At 40.3% G+C, this 20,487-nt stretch overlaps 1 protein-coding gene across 4 annotated transcripts; it reads right to left on the reverse strand.

The window, feature by feature from the left end:
* Window positions 1-823: 823 nt before the first annotated feature.
* On the reverse strand, window positions 824-19,792 carry LOC127495159 (NACHT, LRR and PYD domains-containing protein 12-like). 4 transcript variants are annotated; one of them, XM_051861784.1, is made up of 9 exons: window positions 19,693-19,792; window positions 19,316-19,429; window positions 9,976-10,071; window positions 7,963-9,771; window positions 7,278-7,448; window positions 6,265-6,435; window positions 5,685-5,855; window positions 4,376-4,554; window positions 824-2,273 (listed from the first exon to the last, which is right to left on the reverse strand). In XM_051861784.1, coding segments are annotated over exons 1-9 (2,763 nt in total). In that variant the 5' UTR covers window positions 19,743-19,792; the 3' UTR covers window positions 824-2,271. The 4 variants fall into 4 exon arrangements, with proteins under 4 accessions (XP_051717744.1, XP_051717747.1, XP_051717746.1 ...); XM_051861786.1 differs by lacking the exon at window positions 824-2,273 and having other exon boundaries at window positions 4,412-5,469; XM_051861785.1 differs by lacking the exon at window positions 824-2,273 and having other exon boundaries at window positions 4,412-5,487.
* Window positions 19,793-20,487: the final 695 nt, after the last annotated feature.

Raw genomic sequence — 20,487 nt, forward strand, 5'->3', positions numbered from 1 at the left:
AAACCCATGTCTTGCATACGTCTGTGCGTAGTGGTTCTTGAAGCACTGACTCCAGCTGCAGTCCACTCTTTGTGAATCTCCCCCACATTTTTGAATGGGTTTTGTTTCACAATCCTCTCCAGGGTGCGGTTATCCCTAGCCACTTTTTTCTACCACATCTTTTCCTTCCCTTCGCCTCTCTATTAATGTGCTTGGACACAGAGCTCTGTGAACAGCCAGCCTCTTTTGCAATGACCTTTTGTGTCTTGCCCTCCTTGTGCAAGGTGTCAATGGTCGTCTTTTAGACAACTGTCAAGTCAGCAGTCTTCCCCATGATTGTGTAGCCTACAGAACTAGAGTGAGGGACCATTTAAAGGCCTTTGCAGGTGTTTTGAGTTAATTAGCTGATTAGAGTGTGGCACCAGGTGTCTTCAATATTGAACCTTTTCACAATATTCAAATTTTCTGAGATACTGAATTTGGGATTTTCCTTAGTTGTCAGTTATAATCATCAAAATTAAAAGAAATAAACATTTGAAATATATCAGTCTGTATGTAATGAATGAATATAATATACAAGTTTCACTTTTTGAATGGAATTAGTGAAATAAATCAACTTTTTGATGATATTCTAATTATATGACCAGCACCTGTATGTTGTTTTCTTTATTTGTCATAATTACAAATATTTACTTATGTAACTACTTTCTATATGTGTGTATCTGTAGAACTCAAATACAGTTAATTGAATTGGACATTTAATCATAACAGGTCAACATAGTATTCAACAAAAATAAATTACTAAAGTAGTACTTAAAAATTTAACAAATTAAATCATTTTATTTGCAAATTTCTTATGGTTACATCTGAGCTGTAGGCAAAAGTTGGGTTTGAAAATTCTGCCCTTACAGCCAATTAGCAGAAACAAACTAGATGTTTCGGTTCATACCTGACGTTTTCTTTGGTTTGTCTCATCTAAAAAATTATATAGCATCATCTAAAAAATAAAATGATCATTCTTGGATTTGAAATACGAATTGTGATTGAAAGCATGCAGTTCGCAATGTGTGTGTTATCATCATTAATTTTGAAGTATTTCCACACCCCTGAGGCTGACATTGTTTCTGCTGCTGCCGTCGGTGTCTCTGTGCACGGAAAATTCTGTCAGTTACGTCATGTGAGGTATCGGTCTTTGGTATCGGGGGTATTTTTACGAGTACAAGTACACAAGCTGGTATCGGTATCAGTGCATCCCTACTGAAAATTATGGGATTTTCCTATCTGCATAAAATTGCATGAAGAATCCACTAGGTATAGAGCACTAGAAGATAGGTGAAGTAAATGAAAACCCTCAATGATAGATGCTTTAGAGAGAATTGCCAGATAGAAATATATAAGTAGAAGAAGGCAGTACTTATTATACACTGTAAAGTGTAAGGGACTTTAGAATCCTAAAGGAAAATAGAAAAGTACATATATTTGGTTAGAGCTGGAATAATTTGGGAAAAGGGAAAGAGAAAGTAAACACTACAGCAATAGCTGGTCAGACGTGGCAAAGTTTAAGAAGAACAATAAGTGCACACCACAAAACACCATCAAGAGGAATAAGTGTCAGCATATATCAGTAAATAATTAAGTGTTCAGAGGCAGGAGGAAAAAACAAGAACCAGTAAAAGAATGTGAAGATTTAGATAGAAACATTTAATAGCTCATCACATAAAAAATATAGTAGTCAACAATTGAAGTGAACCAAAATCTTTCATCAAAGTTGTCCTAAAACCTTCTTCTTAAGACAACTTAGTTCTTAGGACAACTTTGCTGAACTTTTTTGATCCACTTCAAATGTTGACTACTGTATATAAATAATACAAATATATTACAGAAGTAAATGTTCAGTGAAATTGTTTGCGTAATCTTTGTCGCCCTCTGCTGGTAGACAAATTTACAACATCTGTCTCTTCTGTAGTCAGACTCTTTAATAAATCTTGTAAAAACTTTTCCCAACACTACTATAACAATAAATCTGTCTATGGCTTGTTTTTTCACTTTGCTTTAATCGTTTGCAGTGTATTTTGAGTGTTACACCATCCACATTATAATCAATATCTAACAAATTTGAAACAATAAAAAAGTTGCTGTTTTCAGCACTCATTTTCATGAGCTTTACTATAAAATTCAAGCACACATGTCAGTGTGATCGCTGTGTGTCTCTGTGTCTTCATCTCTGTAGCGGCTCCTTATTCACCATCAGCTGATCCTGAGGAAACTGAACTGACGTCTAAATACTGAGAGTCCTACAATAAAACACACAGACAGTCACATATGAGTATGAGACATTACTGCTGTCACATCACATCAGGAGATCATTTCAGAAAAACACAGCAGAGATATTAGTTTATTCATATTACAGCCAGAGATATGAATGAAAAACTGCTGATAGATTAATAACAGTAAATGATCAACAACTGTCTCTTAATCACTTACACACAGAGACACTGTAAGATATGAAAACACTCATACAGTGGGTACGGAAAGTATTCAGACCCCCTTAAATTTCTCACTCTTTGTTGTATTGCAGCCATTTGCTAAAATCATTTAAGTTAATTTTTTCCCTCATTAATGTACACACAGCACCCCATATTGACAGAAAAACACAGAATTGTTGACATTTTTGCAGATTTATTAAAAAAGAAAAACTGAAATATCACATGGTCCAAAGTATTCAGCACCCTTTTGATCTAATACAGCCATGAGTCTTTGTGAGTTTTTCACACCTGGATTTGGGGATCCTCTGCCATTCCTCCTTGCAGATCCTCTCCAGTTCTGTCAGGTTGGATGGTAAACGTTGGTGGACAGCCATTTTTAGGTCTCTCCAGAGATGCTCAATTGGGTTTAAGTCAGGGCTCTGGCTGGGCCATTCAAGAACAGTCACGGAGTTGTTGTGAAGCCACTCCTTCGTTATTTTAGCTGTGTGCTTAGGGTCATTGTCTTGTTGGAAGGTAAACCTTCGGCCCAGTCTGAGGTCCTGAGCACTCTGGAGAAGGTTTTCGTCCAGGATATCCCTGTACTTGGCCGCATTCATCTTTCCCTCGATTGCAACCAGTCGTCCTGTCCCTGCAGCTGAAAAACACCCCCACAGCATGATGCTGCCACCACCATGCTTCACTGTTGGGACTGTATTGGACAGGTGATGAGCAGTGCCTGGTTTTCTCCACACATACCGCTTAGAATTAAGGCCAAAACGTTCTATCTTGGTCTCATCAGACCAGAGAATCTTATTTCTCACCATCTTGGAGTCCTTCAGGTGTTTTTTCATGTGTCTTGCACTGAGGAGAGGCTTCCGTCGGGCCACTCTGCCATAAAGCCCCGACTGGTGGAGGGCTGCAGTGATGGTTGACTTTCTACAACTTTCTCCCATCTCCCGACTGCATCTCTGGAGCTCAGCCACTGTGATCTTTGGGTTCTTCTTTACCTCTCTCACCAAGGCTCTTCTCCCCCGATAGCTCAGTTTGGCCGGACGGCCAGCTCTAGGAAGGGTTCTGGTCGTCCCAAATGTCTTCCATTTAAGGATTATGGAGGCCACTGTGCTCTTAGGAACCTTAAGTGCAGCAGAAATTTTTTTGTAACCTTGGCCAGATCTGTGCCTTGCCACAATTCTGTCTCTGAGCTCTTCAGGCAGTTCCTTTGACCTCATGATTCTCATTTGCTCTGACATGCACTGTGAGCTGTAAGGTCTTATATAGACAGGTGTGTGGCTTTCCTAATCAAGTCCAATCAGTATAATCAAACACAGCTGGACTCAAATGAAGGTGTAGAACCATCTCAAGGATGATCAGAAGAAATGGACAGCACCTGAGTTAAATATATGAGTGTCACAGCAAAGGGTCTGAATACTTAGGACCATGTGATATTTCAGTTTTGCTTTTTTAATAAATCTGCAAAAATGTCAACAATTCTGTGTTTTTCTGTCAATATGGGGTGCTGTGTGTACATTAATCAGGAAAAAAAATGAACTTAAATGATTTTAGCAAATAACAAAGAGTGAAAAATTTAAGGGGGTCTGAATACATTCCGTACCCACTGTATATTCATAGATCATATTCACATCACAGAATTAAACTCATTATAAAAAATAAAATAATTTACAGAGACTAAAGTGGAGCTGAATTATTATCTTATATTCTCCAGTTATACACACATGAGGCTGTTACTGAACTTGAGTCAATTTAAAGGCTTTAAATAAATATATATATAAATAAACATATAATATTAATAAATAAATAAATAAATAAATAAATTATATATATATATATATATATATATATATATATATATATATATATATATATATATATATATATATATATTATATATATATATATAAATATATACTCACAAAAGTATAATGTCTTCAGTTTATAATGTGGATCATCCTTCAGATCAGAGAGCAACTTCACTCCTGATTGTCCTAGTTTATTCTCAGACAGATCCAGTATTCTCAGTTGAGAGGGTTTTGATCTCAGAGCTGAAGCCAGAGCAGCACAACCTTCATCTGTAACATCACAGTCACTCAACCTGTAGAGAACAATGACACAGTTTGAATAGTAGTTCAAGTGTCTGTAGTTTGTTATTCACTCTGGTCTTAGATCAGGAGAGGAGATATAATGACAAGCATTGCCACATACTGAAACTGTCATGTGCTTCAGGACTGAACAGACACACAGAGTTGAATGTGAGATATTGTTTCATAGTGATATAAGGACGGTTCTGACTGGAGAAACAGTCTCTTGCACCTCTAATTCACTCCTACAGGAGGACATTTGCTTCACAGGATCCACGTGTTTCCATTACATATCATTTATTAACTCTTGTGATCAAACACATAATTGTGTCATGTTTGGTCTCATCTGGCAGCTTATAAACTGAATAGAAATGTGGTGAACTCAATAGAGATATTCAATGTCCAAATGTACAAAGTAAGAACTATTGCTGTCAAGTCCTCCTCTTGTTCAACTTCCAAAGGACACAAGGACAACTCAAATTTCCAACTCAGTCACTTTTAATTTTCTTTTTGGCTTTGTCAGTTGATTCAGTAAATTAGGTTGTAAACTTGAAATATCAAGCAGCATTTCAAACACCATGAATTTAAATAAAACATTTCACCGACCATTGGCGTCTTTGGACTGAACCTATGAGTGAACTTGGAGCGTCTTCTCTCTGAAGTTTCTTTTTCTGAATGAATGAGAACCTCCATGTCTTCACAGGTGCTCTCAATCAGTGACAATGACTGATCCGGTGATAAGCAGCCAGTTTGCTGCTGCTGGTGCACTCTGGGAAGTGTAGTTCTTTGAGACCCATTCCTGAGATTTAGCTCAACAATTGCCTTCACATGCATTGAGATCATGTTCCTCCAGATCATCACCCATTTACCTCCAGGCTACAGCTCTACACTGTATTTCACAGTTAAATTCATGCCATGCTTTATGACATCTGTGAGAACACAATGAGCTGAGATGATTTCAGAACAAGAACAAAATAAGATGGAAATTAAAAGAGAAGAGAAGGTGAAGGAGTATTAATCATCATTTGTGATTTAGTGTGTTTAGTGAGCATTTATTTTACAAATTGATTTTAGTTTTATAATTTTCATTAAAGGACACGTTTCACTGAGGACAAAGACGTGTGAATATCAGAGATGATCTTACCACAGTGTCTCCAGTTTACAGTGAGGATCCTGTAGTACATCAGAGAGCAGAGTCACTGATTTTCCTATTTCATTCCCAGACAGATCCAGATCTCTCAGGTGTGAGGGGTTTGATCTCAGAGCTGAAGTCAGAGCAGCACAACCTTCATCTGTAACATCACAATCACTCAACCTGTAGAGAACAAAGACACACTCTTCACTCTCTCAGTTCAGATCAGTTTAGCAGTGAATCCATTATTAAAGAGAAAGTACAAACTTAAAGCACAAATTAATATGTGTGAGAAATCACTGAGATCTAAAATGTCACAGAGCTCTGTGTGTGTGTGTGTGTGTGTTCTTGTATACATGGTTTATGAGGACACTTCCTGTGTCCTTGTAAACCAAATGGCTTAAAAATATAGTTTGTACTGTATAAAAACCATTACGTCTATGAAGACTCCCCGTAAACCACATATACAAGTTTGTGTGTGTGTGTGTGTGTGTGTGTGTGAGATTTTACAAAATAAAAAACAATACTTTAGAAAGTCAATGCAGAAAGATGAACGTGATGAACAGTGAGAATGAATCCAGCTTGATCTTACCACAGTTTCTCCAGTTTACAGTGAGGATCCTGTAGTACATCAGACAGCAGATTCACTGATTTTCCTATTTTATTCTTAGACAGATCCAGTAATCTCAGGTGTGAGGGGTTTGATCTCAGAGCTGAAGTCAGAGCAGCACAACCTTCATCTGTGATATCACAATCCCTCAACCTGAAGAGAACAAAGACACACTCTTCACTCTCTCAGATCAGATCAGATCAGATCAATTTAGCAGTGAATCCATTATTAAAGAGAAAATACAAACTTAAAGCACAAATTAATATGTTTCATGGTTCATTAGACTGTGATCTAAAATGTCACAAAACTTGATCATAAAACATCTAAATTATAATTTAATCAGGAAAAATAATATCTCTTATTTGCACTGTACTAAATGTCTGTCTTACGCAAAATAATTTAAAAAGTTTTAATAAATGACACTACTCACTACATAGTTTTACTGTTACTTAGATCTGTAATATGTATGGAGTATCAATTTGTGTGTGTGTGTGTGTGTGTGTGTGTGTATACACAAACACACGTTTAAAAAACATTTTAGAAATTGTCTGAAATCCAGAGAGATGAATGTGATGAACAGTGAGAATGAATCCAGCATGTTGTTTCTCAGACTGTTTTGAGCTCAAGACTGTTTAAAGTCAAGAGATTGAAACATTGATTGTGTGTAAAAAGTGTGTATTTCAGTGTGACTCTCAGTCCTGTGGTATCATGTTACTGAGGAGCAGAGCTGATCCTCCGTATACACAAACTACACAAGTTGTGTAGGGCTCCCGAACCACCAGGGGCCCACTAAGCTTTGCATTGAGGAGAAAAGAAAAAAAAAACACCAAAACATTGCATTGCAAAATAAAAACAATTACACTCTGTGACGTAACACATTAATGAGCAGATCATGTGTTCAATCATTTACAGCTCAATCAGCAGCAGAAAGAGGCTGAACTCTTCAAATGTACTTTACATTGTGATTCATGTGTGAGAGTCAAATATGATCTTACCACAGTATATCCAGTTTACAGTGAGGATCCTGTAGTACATCAGACAGCAGATTCACTGATTTCCCTATTTTATTCTTAGACAGATCCAGTTCTCTCAGGTGTGAGGGGTTTGATCTCAGAGCTGAAGTCAGAGCAGCACAACCTTCATCTGTGATTTCACAATCCCTCAACCTAAAGAGAGATGAAAATCAAATAACATAATAGTTAAACACTATCAAATAGCTATCCAACAACTTTCAATTCCTAGCAACTTCATTGTTTTAGTCAACTTTAAGCTAAAGATCAAGTAAATGTTTAATCATCCATCTGACAGTAAAATTAAAATGTATGACTCTGCAATGTTAACCACACATCAAATGTTTTAGGAGATTTGAGTTACTTGGTAAATAAGCTGTTTCTCCAATTCTGTTTGGTCTTCATTTCTTTTATGTCATTTATTTAAAAATAAATATTTAAATATTTAAATTATGTGCAAAAACATTCAACTGGTAAACCTGAATTATTTATTCATACACAAATTCTCTGACTTTGTTTGAATGTCTGAAGAAATTTTATGTCACGGTTTAGAAAACACATCAAAATACTGACCACTAAACTCTGGACAACATCTGCAGCACTGAAGATTTATGAACTTTTATTTTCTTAATGTTTTAACAGTGAAGTGATTGTTCTCAGTGATACTTACTGAACTGATCTGGATTCTTTCATCACGGGCAGCAGCTTCTGAAGAACCTTTAGCTTTTCAGCTTTATTGTTTGTTTCAACAAAATTATTAATATCAAACACATCCAGCATCTTCTCTGATGTCAACAATACAAAAACTACAGCTGACCACTGAGATGAAGAGAGATTGGCTTCCTTTATTCTTCCAGATTTCAGATACTGTTGTATTTCCTCCACTAGTGAATGATCACCCAGTTCATTCAGACAGAGGAACAGATTGATGGATTTCTCAGGAGAGTCAATGGTCCTGATCTTCATCTTGATGAACTCAATGGTTTCCTCACTGGTGTCAGATCTGCTTCTTGTCTGTTTCATTAGTCCTTGTAGGAGAATCTGATGAGACTCCACTGACAGACCCAGAAGAAACCGCAGGAAAAGATCCAGATGTCCATTTTTACTCTGTAGAGCCTCATTCACAGCTCTCTGATGCAGCTCAGATAATGAAACATGTTTAAACCAGTCCTTAACTTTAAATAGCAAACTCTGTTTGAAGATTTGGTCAAACACATTGATGTTATTGTTTATGAAGGAGAGATGCACATATAGAGCTGCTAGATGTTCCTGAATGCTCAGATGAACAAAGCAGAAGACTTTCCCCTGATACAAGCCCAACTCCTCTCTGAAGATCTGAGTGCACAATCCTGAGTACACTGATGCTTCTGTCACATCAATGCCACACTCTCTCAGGTCTTCCTCATAGAAAATCAGGTTTCCTTTCACAAGCTGCTGAAAAGCCACTTTCCCCAGTTTGAGGATCACGTCTTCATCTGTCACTTTCTTCTCATAGTCCTTCTCATGTTTGATGTTGGTCTGAAGGATCAGGAAGTGTGTGTACATTTGAGTGAGAGTCTTGGGAATCTCTCCACTCTCTGCTTCACTCAACATCTTCTCTAGAACAGTGGCTGAGATCCAGCAGAACACTGGGATGTGACACATAATAAAGAGGCTCCTTGATGACTTCAGGTGTGAGATGATCCTGTCAGCCAGACTCTGATCACTGACTCTCTTCCTGAAGTATTCCTCCTTCTGTGGGTCACTGAATCCTCGTACCTCTGTCACTCGATGGACACACTCAGAGGGGACGAGATCAGCTGCTGCTGGTCTGGAGGTGATCCAGATGAGAGCAGAGGGAAGCAGATTCCCCACAATGAGGTTCGTCAGCAGCACGTCCACTGAGGCTGATTCAGTCACATCACACAACCTCACATCGCTCTGAAAATCCAGAGACAGACGACACTCATCCAGACCATCAAAGATGAACAACACTTTATATTCATCACTGGATATTTCCATTTCTTTTGTTTCAGGGAAGAAGACATGAAGAAGATCTGAAAGACTGAGTGTTTTGTCCTTCATCAAGTTGAGTTCTCTGAAAGGAAGTGGAAATATGAGCTGGACGTCCTGATTCTCTTTCCCTTCAGCCCAGTCCAGGATGAACTTCTGCACAGAGACTGTTTTTCCAATGCCAGCGACTCCCTTTGTCAGCACAGTTCTGATGGGTTTGTCTTGTCCAGGTAAAGGTCTAAAGATGTCACTGCATTTGATCGGTTTGTCCTCTGTTTCTGCTCTCCTGGACTGTGTCTCAATCTGTCTCACCTCATGCTCATTATTGATCTCTCCACTTTCACTCTCTGTGATGTAGAGCTCTGTGTAGATCTCATTCAGGAGTGTTGGGTTTCCCTGCTTTGATATTCCCTCATACAAACACTCAAACTTCTTCCTCAGATTTGATCTCAATGTGTTGAGGACTTCAGCAGGTTTAGAGTCATGGCTGTAAGATTAAAACACCAGATTATCATACAACTTAGAAAAAGTAAATTGCCATAAATTACAAAATTGATTCTTTGTTTGCTATTTGTATTATGGGACACATAATTAGGTTTCAGAAATGTTTCAATGATTAATCATGTGTTTGAGTGATGTGTGATGTGATGCAGCTCTTAAAATTAAACAACAAAAAAGTCCTACATTTTACCTGAAACCAGGATTCATTCTTTCATTAAAGTCTTGTGGTTGAATCACGGGCGTAAACACAGTTTTGTTTTTAATTGGTCTGGATAGAAGACTTGACCTTAAATCAGAATGAAGAGAGTAAAGAATCAGACACACTGATATTGATGTAATTGTGTCATTAAAGGTGCTTTATGTAAGAATGACAGCTAGTGGTTGAAATGGGTACTGCAGTCCAAATTCAAAATATTGTTTGCCCCGCCCCCTCCTCCTCAGACTCTATGCTCATGCAGGTTGCCAGTTTGAAGACACGCAACAGGAGCGAGCTCAATTGACATTGGAAGGCGAGGAGACTTACACACTGTAAGATAATTAGTTGATTTATTGATTTATGATGAGTTGATATCGTGTTTTAATATGCTCCCGTTCATAGAGATTTTTAGATGGATGCTGGGGCTTTTTAGGTCAGGTAGAATCTGCAATCTCTGACCCAGTTTGTTTGCTGACTTCCATGGCTGCAATTCGCTGCATGTGTTTTCCGCCAACTGGCAAACTGGGGTGGCAAAATACTATTGGGTAAACTGGCAATGTGCAGTCTTGCACAGACCTAAAAAAAACTGAAATTCCGACACGGAACACAAATTTCAAAGTAAAATAACTGGCTGTAGCAATGGTTTTCAGAGAAACAAGTATGTGAACTCAGCATGTTTAATAAATACCATAATAAAATATTATGGTATTTTTATGCTTTAGTACAGTTAAAAACTTACATAGAGCACCTTAAACTGAGTAGAAGACCAACTGCTTTTACAGTGTGTGAATGTATTAACAATATAATATCATTAACTGCCTGAAACTTGCAGGATTTGAATTTAGAATTTTTTGTCTCAAATCCAGATCATTACACTGTTGTATATTAATAACCATTTTATAAAAATCAAATACTCAGGGGTGCAAACTCATCAGGTATAAAAAAGGTGATAAAAAACAAGAGACCCTGCCATTTTAAATAAAGCTGAACTAACGTTACAGGAGATTGATTGCTGTAGACAGTGCTCTATGATTAATTAGAGTAGGCTATCATTAGTTTTGTCCTGCTAATTATTATTTTATACCCATAAAAATAATTAGTAATTGCCAGATAACGATCACCTGCTTTTTCCCGTCATGGCTAACATTAGGTGTGTTATTTTAGCTAATAACATTTATTAATTAGCTTATAAAGCCCACATTTAACGTTACCGAAAAAAGCTCAGTCAGATCCTGTAGGTCAGTTAATACCGTTTACTGCTGAACAACTCATTTTGTCGGTGTGAAATAACACAGAAATCGAAAATTAGTAGTTAGTTATTTATATTCAATCTCCCCTTGAAACTCTGACAGTACTCAGAGAAGCTGTCAATCACAACTGTCAATCATAACAACACGCCCGGTTTTTATAGCATCAAATTGCTAGCTAAAATCAAACTGATCACAAAAATGAACAAATATCAGCGTGATAACAACTACCTTAAGTAACCAAAACCATCTTATGGAAAATTTTATTGGAAGTGTAATTTATTTTTTTATTTTGACTCAAGTGCCATTCGTTTTACATGGAGAGGGCGGAGTTTATGACCTGTACTGCATCCAGCCACCAGGGGGCGATCAAAGAGCCCGCAGCTTCACTTTTCAGTAGAGATGTAACGATTCACTCAACTCACGATTCGATACGATTCACGATACTGGTTTCACGATTCGATTTTCTCACTTTTTTTTAAACAAAATGAGATTTAAATGAGAAAGTGTCTTTTTATTATTTCTTAGACAAAATGCTGCATATTTCTTTGTGAAATTGAAATATCTTTGTAACAAAACTACATTGAAATTTTAAAACAGATCCTAAATCAAATAAATAAATAATATAAATAAAAGAAATCTCTTCATAGGAGTACATGAACAAGATGTTTATTTGCTCTAGTACAGGCTGAACTATCTGTAGCCATTTAAAATTGGAGGCAACCATTGCATTTTAATCACGATCCCAACAAAGATGCTACATACATGCAGCATGAGCAGTTTTTAATTTAAATTAGATTGTATACTTTTTAACATTTGAAGCAAAAATAGAATGTTCAGACTTTAGCTTTGTGAAATTATGCTACATAAAACTTCATAACAGCAGACAGGCTGAATGAGAATGCAAATTCACTGTCTTGACAGCAGATTTCGCTTATGCAACAGCGGCAATACAACGCTTCCACAGTTACCGCTGTAAACAAAGCAGCACTGTGCGCTAAAACTACTTTCAAATGCACTGTACGGAAGTAAGATGAAAAGAAAATACCATCTAAACTTTTCTGAACCCAGTCAGTTCCCCTCAGCTATACATTCATATAAACTCCGCCCCCAAATGTGTCGCGATTCATTTAGCATCGTAAAAATCGTCACGTTTTAATCGATTTTCAACCGGTTCCGGATGTATCGTTACATCCCTACTTTTCAGGACGTATGAGGCACACCTGGTGAAAAGGTACACCAAAAAATGTTTTAATTATGTTGTGGTTATGATAGTAAAGCTGCATTCGTTGGCAAAATAGTAATATTAGTAGGGTTATACAAGCTGTGTTTGGAATAATAATTACGCTAGCAAGCGTTAGATTTGTTGAAAATAACACTAACGACTTTAAATAAAAAAAGTTGGCCATGTCATGCTAATTAACAGTTCCAAGCTTGACATATTACTGAAATATTGTAAGTTTATCATAATATTTATTTAAAGGGTACATAACACACATAGTTTCTGCCAATCTCATGTTAATCTTGAGTACCTATAGAGTAATATTGCATCCTTCATATCATATCAGTTTTTAGTTTTATATTTTTAGTTTTATATTTCATATTTATAAAAGATAGATACGCTGTACCAACTCTTTCCGAAAAAAGCTGAGCTCCACCAAACCACCAAGTACCCTAGCAACCGAATAGCAAACACCCTAGCAACGGCATAGCAACACCCTAGCAACCACCCAGAGTACCTTAGCAACCACATAGCAACACCCTAACAACCACCCAGAATACCCTTGCAACCGCATAGCAACACCTCAGCAACCACCCCAAGTACCTTAGCAACTGCATAGCAACACCCTAGCAACCACCCAAGTACCCTAGCAACTGCATAGCAACACCTTAGCAACCACCTGAAAACTCTAGCAACCACCCTGAATACCTTAGCAACTGCATAGCAACACCTTAGCAACTACCACGGGTACCATAGCAACCGCATACCAACACCTTAGCAATCACCCCAGGTACCCTAGCAATCGCATAGCAACCACCCCAGAATACCCTAGCAACCGCATAGCAACACCCTAGCAACCACCCAGAAAACTCTAGCAACACCCTAACAACCACCACAAGTACGTTATCAACTGCACAGCAACCTTAGCAACCATCCTGAATACCCTAGCAACCACATAGCAACACCATAATAACAATCAATCAACTGACCATTTCTATCTATCTATCTATCTAGCAACCACCCTAGCAACCACCCCGAGTACCCTAGCAACCACATAGCAACCTCCCGAGTTTTCTGGGTGGTTGCTAAGATGTTGCTATGCGGTTGCTAAGGTGTCTATCTACCTTCTGATAGACTGGTATTGGCTTCAAAACATTAAAAATTTAAATTTTAAAACTACTTTAAACTTCAAACTACTTCAAACTGAAAACCTTCAAACTTCAAGCTTTCAAAACTTTGTCAAACTTTCTGATTCGGCTTTCTCAAGCCAACTTCAAAGTTCGTTCACAATCTTTATTTTTGCCACTTACAAATATGTAATACTGGATAATTTTTCTCAATAAATAATTGACAAAGTATATATTTTTGTCTCATTTGTTTGATTTGGTTCTCTTTGTCTACTTTTAGGACTTTTGTGAACATCTGATGATGTTATGGGTCATATTTATGCAGAAATATAGAAAATTCTAAAGGTTTCACAAATTTTCAAGCAACACTGTATATTTAATACATACAGTGAAGACTGAGCAGTGTTTTATTTTTACATTTGATTATTCAGTTTCTGTTAAATACATCTAATGTAGGCCTACCTGAAACCCTAAACCCCCTGGTTTACAGTGACATTAAAATGACACTTACTTTTTATGTAATGCTACAGTAAAACACTGTTGTTCACTTTCAGACGTTGTAGGGATGCTTTCTTCTCACAAAAAGAATGTGAAACGTGTATGTTGATTATATAATTTTCAGTTTTTAAATATATTTAAATATATAATATTTTTTAAATTATTCTTACACTTAAAGCATTATCATATCACATATTGAATAATTGCATTATTTAACGTGTTATCGGATTTTGCATTTTTCTTCAATATCGTGCAGCCCTGATTCACATGATGATGTTTGCTGGTTTTATGTTCACAAATTGAAGTCACTTGATCAGTCAGATTCCTACTACCGTGCCCAGAATACCAATCTGATCACTATTAAATTTTAACTGTTTATGGACAAAAAGTAACAATTTAATATAATTGATAGATATTTGTTAGAGAGATACGGTGGACAAATACATTGATTAATTATCTGAAATTGATTCCCAAATTTCCTTTAATTCAGGGGTGTCCAAAGTCTGGCCTGCGGGCCAACAAACGGCCCGCAATATTAAAATACATTACATGTTGCCCGCCATGCATAATTTACAAATCATGCAGTTTCACAATGTCGACACAAGGTGACAACACTAGATATTAAGCCAGGTGTAGCAGTAAACTGTGAGTAACAACTAGACAACTACTTAGAGTGACAACTAGACTTAGAGCGAATATGCATTTACTCGCTGACCAGTCTCGATCACAAGACCACTAAACAGTGCAGTGAGATTCAGTGAGAAGCGTTCAAGTTTTGCACAGGGGTCTCCGATACAACCCACAAATGTCTTGGTGATTTAAACTAGTTTAAAGCCAGATGAAACCAGCGCTGACATTCTCTACAACACTGACATGGAAACAGAAGGAACACTGTGCGACAACAATTCAGTTAGAATACTTTTCTATCCATAAATCACAAAAATTTACCATAAAATTACAGTAACACTAATTGTAAACATGGTATTGTGGCAATAATGTGGGATATTCATATCGAATTTTATTCTATTATTAATATAGACATGTATTTAATATTTAAGGAGTAATGAAATATAGGGCAAATTAAAGAAACCAATGGTTAACTTTAATATGTAATGTCTAGTTTTGGGTTTTGTTCATGTTCTTGTTTTCATGTTTATGATTTCATGTCTTTTATTTTGTAGTTTGATTCATGTTGCTTGTTTGTGCCATGCTTCCCTTGCTCCTCATGTTCTCACTTTGTCTATGCGTCTTGTTCTGATTGGTTGGTTATGGTCATGTGGTTTTCAGTTCTGTTCTGTCATTGGTTCCCTTGTTCCTTGTGTCACTTCCCCATTGGTTGCCATAGTCATGTGTTCTCTAAGTTCTTGTATTTAAAGCCATTGTCTTCCCCATGTTACTTTGTCGTGTATTGTTAATGTAACTCTGTTGTCGGTGAGTGTGATTGCCTGTTCTTTGCCAAGTCAAGCCTGTTCAAGTCAAGTCTGCTCATCATCAAGTCTGCACATCAAGTCTGTTTATGTTCAAGTCTAATGGGTGCTTTGTTTGTTTGCTCACTTTACTTCAATAAACTGCACTTGGGTTCATCAAGCTCGCCTTCAGTTTGGACTAATCGCCACAGAATACACGACCCACAATATGGACCCAGCAGTTTCTCAGCTCGTGAATCTTCGTCAAGAGGGAAGAGCTATTGAGGACTATGTCAGGGATTTTTTGTGTTTCATTGATCATGTACCCTGGGACGAGACTTATTTAAAATGGTGCTTTCAATGTGGATTGGATGATGAACTCGCTGAACTCATGCCCTCGGTTGAGCACCCCTCTACGTTATGCCAGCAAATGGACTTTATTTTGTTTCTTTGTGGATCAAGTTTCACGGTGAGTGAGGCTGAGGCATATGCCCAACCTGAGCCTCTTCCAGAGCCAGGGCCTGTTCCCGCCAGGCCTGCCACGCCAGTGCCTGTTCCCGCCAGGCCTGCCACGCCAGTGCCTGTTCCCGCCATGCCTGCCAAGCCAGTGCCTGTTCGCCAGGCCTGCCACGCCAGTGCCTGTTCATGTGATGTCTTCCACGCCACAGACTGTTCACGTCATGCCAGCCCAGCCACGGACTGTTCATGTCACGTCTGTCCGGCCACAGACTGCTCACGCCATGTCTGCTCAACCACAGACTGCCACGCCAAGGCCTGTTCACACCATTCCAGAGCCATGTCCCAAGATTGCTGCCATTCCAGAACCATGTTCCAAGATGGCCGCCACTCCAGAGTCTCACCCCAAGATGGCCGCCACTCCAGAGTCTCGCCCCAAGATGGCCGCCATTCCAGAGTCTCCAGAGAATGCAGCACTGACCATTATGGCCACAGCCTTTTTATGTGTGTGGGTGGCACACACATGGACTCCAGCCCCTGACCAGCGTCCAGAGGGGACTCCAGCCCCTTACCAGCATCCAGAGGGGACTCCAGCCCCTGACCAGCATCCAGAGGGGACTCCAGCCCCTGACCAGCGTCCAGAGGGGACTCCAGCCCCTTACCAGCATCCAGAGGGGACTCCAGCCCCTGACCAGCATCTCGAGATGGCTGCCACGCCTGAGCCCTCAGCCAAGATGGCTGCCACGCCTGAACCCTCAGCCAAGATGGCTGCCACGCCTGAGCCCTCAGCCAAGATGGCTGCCACGCCTGAGCCCTCAGCCAAGATGGCTGCCACACCTGAGCCCTCAGCCAAGATGGCTGCCACGCCTGAGCCTCGTCACGCCACGGCTGCCACGCCTGAGCACACAGCCAAGATGGCTGCCACGCCAGAGCCTCGTCACGCCACGGCTGCCACGCCAGAGCCTCGTCACGCCATGGCTGCCACGCCAGAGCCTGTTCCCGCCAGGCCTGCCACGCCAGTGCCTGTTCCCGCCAGGCCTGCCACGCCAGTGCCTGTTCACGCCATGCCTGCCACGCCAGAGCCTGTTCACGCCATGCCTGCCACGCCAAGTCCTGTTCACTCCAAGCAAGCCAGATCAGTGCCTTTTCATGTGATGTCTTCCACGCCACAGACTGTTCACGTCATGCCAGCCCAGCCACGGACTGTTCATGTCACATCTGTCCGGCCACAGACTGCTCACGCCATGCCTGCTCAACCACAGACTGCCACGCCAAGGCCTGTTCACACCATTCCAGAGCCATGTCCCAAGATGGCCGCCACTCCAGAGCCATGTCCCAAGATCGCCGCCACTCCAGAGCCATGTCCCAAGATCGCCGCCACTCCAGAGCCATGTCCCAAGATCGCCGCCACTCCAGAGCCATGTTCCAAGATGGCCGCCACTCCAGAGTCTCGCCCCAAGATGGCCGCCACTCCAGAGTCTCGCCCCAAGATGGCCGCCACTCCAGAGTCTCGCCCCAAGATGGCCGCCACTCCAGAGTCTCGCCCCAAGATGGCCGCCACTCCAGAGTCTCGCCCCAAGATGGCCGCCACTCCAGAGTCTCGCCCCAAGATGGCCGCCACTCCAGAGTCTCGCCCCAAGATGGCCGCCACTCCAGAGTCTCCAGAGAATGCAGCACTGACCATTATGGCCACAGCCTTTTTATGTGTGTGGGAGGCACACACATGGACTCCAGCCCCTGACCAGCGTCCAGAGGGGACTCCAGCCCCTGACCAGCGTCCAGAGGGGACTCCAGCCCCTGACCAGCGTCCAGAGGGGACTCCAGCCCCTGACCAGCGTCCAGAGGGGACTCCAGCCCCTGACCAGCGTCCAGAGGGGACTCCAGCCCCTGACCAGCGTCCAGAGGGGACTCCAGCCCCTGACCAGCGTCCAGAGGGGACTCCAGCCCCTGACCAGCGTCCAGAGGGGACTCCAGCCCCTGACCAGCATCTTGAGATGGCTGCCACGCCTGAGCCCTCAGCCAAGATGGCTGCCACGCCTGAGCCCTCAGCCAAGATGCCATGCCATGGCTGCCACGTCATGCCATGGCTGCCACGCCTGAGCCTCGTCACGCCACGGCTACCACACCAGAGCCTCTCCACGCCACGGCTGCCACGCCTGAGCCCTCAGCCAAGATGGCTGCCACGCCTGAGCCCTCAGCCAAGATGGCTGCCACGCCTGAGCCCTCAGCCAAGATGGCTGCCACGCCTGAGCCCTCAGCCAAGATGGCTGCCACGCCTGAGCCCTCAGCCAAGATGGCTGCCACGCCTGAGCCCTCAGCCAAGATGGCTGCCACGCCTGAGCCCTCAGCCAAGATGCCTGCCACGCCTGAGCCCTCAGCCAAGATGCCTGCCACGCCAGAGCCTCTTCACGCCACGGCTGCCACGCCAGAGCCTCGTCACGCCACGGCTGCCACGCCAGAGCCTCGTCACGCCATGGCTGCCACGCCTGCCATGACAGAGCCTCGTCACGCCACGGCTGCCACGCCTGCCATGACAGAGCCTCGTCATGCCATGGCTGCCACGCCTGAGCCTCGTCACGCCACGGCTACCACAACAGAGCCTCTCCACCCCACGGCTGCCACGCCAGACCCCCTTCATGTCATGTCTGCCCAGCTTTCCCCTAAAGATTTTTTGAGGGGGGGGACTATGGGTACCAAGCTCCAGCGGATGCGGAGCTTGGCCTACCATTGCTCCATGATCCAGGTCCACCACTGATACAGTATGCTCAAGTGAATGGTATTTTTAAAACATTTTTATCAGTGTATGCAATTTACAGGAAAAATAAGTCTGTTAATTACATTTAAAAAAGCAACTGAAGTTATAGAACAAAAATATAAGGTCATTCTTTACAGAATCTCAAAAGAACTGTAAATACTTTGTTTCTAAACACTTTAATTTCTGAGAACTTGTAAAAAAAAAAAGTTAAGCATGTTAAGGACAATTTTAAGATAAATCACAGTCGCACCACATGACATTTTTTAAGGCTATGGCCAATTCATCTAAATAAAAAAAAAAACACTAAAATCACTTAATTTAATATGAATTTATGTGTACACAATATTCTTAATGTCTGAGCAATTGCGATAGATATTATTTTTTTGTATTTTAAAATTGGCCTGTCAAAAATCCTTATAAGTCATTGACCCATATATCTGGCCCCCTTAAAAAAAAAAAAAAAAAAAAAAAAAAAGTTTGGACACCCCTGCTTTAATTGATAAATATTCCCAAATGGATCAAGTAATTACAATTAATACTATTGAGCTAAACTTTCCCTATATTCTAATATAAAAATCTAATACTATTAAGCACATCTTTTATAGAAATGTTATTCTGAGTACCTGAGATCAGACCGTGTGTCTTCACTCTTAAACACTATTGGCTCATCCATAGATCTGTCACTCTTCACAGACACACAGCTGGACTCTGGGTTTGAGCTCTTCTGCTGGACTGAACTGTAACAGAGAACAGATTCAGTTTAATCATGTAGATTACTGTGTTCATTATTTATGATAGAAAAAAAGCACTTTGAGGAAACTTTATGATCTTATTATTTAATATTTTGTTAGTTTTAAAACAAAAACAGGCAAAAGTAGGCAACAAATAATATTTTTTTTCTGTAAACTGTTTCTTTGATTTGTGTGTGTGTGCGTGTGGCGGGGGGACTGATCTTTTTCTGTGATGTAACACAATATTTAACAGTGTTTGTTGAAAGTACCTGCATGCTGAAAAAAAATCTCCACCTCTGGATCCTTGTGAATCAGCCATGATGAAGCTGCAGGAGAATCTGATGAGTTTGATCTCCTCCACTGACTCTGCATGAACAAAACATTCAGACACTTAAATAAACAACCTTCATAATTTAGCTGAACATATCTCGAGTGTGGGAGAAAAAGGATCATGTGACTCAATCATGTTTACACAACACATGCGTGTTGTGTTGACATGAGAGCAGACGTTGTTGCGTGAATACGCGTTGAATAAAGTGGTAGATGGGGTTGAGTGATTAGTAATCATCTAACCTGACGAAAAGATATTTATTCAATATTATATTCTATCTATTTATCTACATTATATTTCATCTGCAACAAAATTGTAAACTTTTATAAAGATGAACTAAAAATAAAAAATTAACATTAAAAGTTATTAAATTATTAAGATAACTAAAACCATGAAAAACATTTTTCTGTTAATTGAAATAAAATAAAATTAAAGTGGAAATGTAAAATACAAAATTAAACTCAAAATTCAAAATATTAATAAAAAAGTTATAATAATAATAATAAATATTGTTGACCATAACAATAATAAACAATAATTTATTTTAGGAATAACAATTATACAAATTCATTATAATAGCATACAGTACTTTGGACAATCAGTGGCCAGCAGAAACAATATGAATAGAAATGGCGGTAATGTGCTGCAGTACTCAGTGCGGCCAGAGGGCGGCGGTAATGTGCTGCAGTACTCAGTGCGGCCAGAGGGCGGCGGTAATGTGCTGCAGTACTCA

The sequence above is a fragment of the Ctenopharyngodon idella genome, chromosome 15, assembly GCF_019924925.1.
Source record: "Ctenopharyngodon idella isolate HZGC_01 chromosome 15, HZGC01, whole genome shotgun sequence".
Taxonomy (NCBI): Eukaryota; Metazoa; Chordata; class Actinopteri; order Cypriniformes; family Xenocyprididae; genus Ctenopharyngodon; species Ctenopharyngodon idella.

Bases quoted from the DNA above. Each gene is read 5' to 3' on its own strand.
- LOC127495159 (XM_051861784.1), bottom strand. From the start codon at position 19,742: ATGGCTGATTCACAAGGATCCAGAGGTGGAGATTTTTTTTCAGCATGC. The intron at 9,772-9,975 runs GTAAAATGTAGG...TTAATCTTACAG, and splicing joins AGAATGAATCCTGGTTTCAG to CCATGACTCTAAACCTGCTG. The intron at 4,555-5,684 runs GTAAGATCATCT...TGTTCTCTACAG, and splicing joins TGTAAACTGGAGACACTGTG to GTTGAGTGACTGTGATGTTA.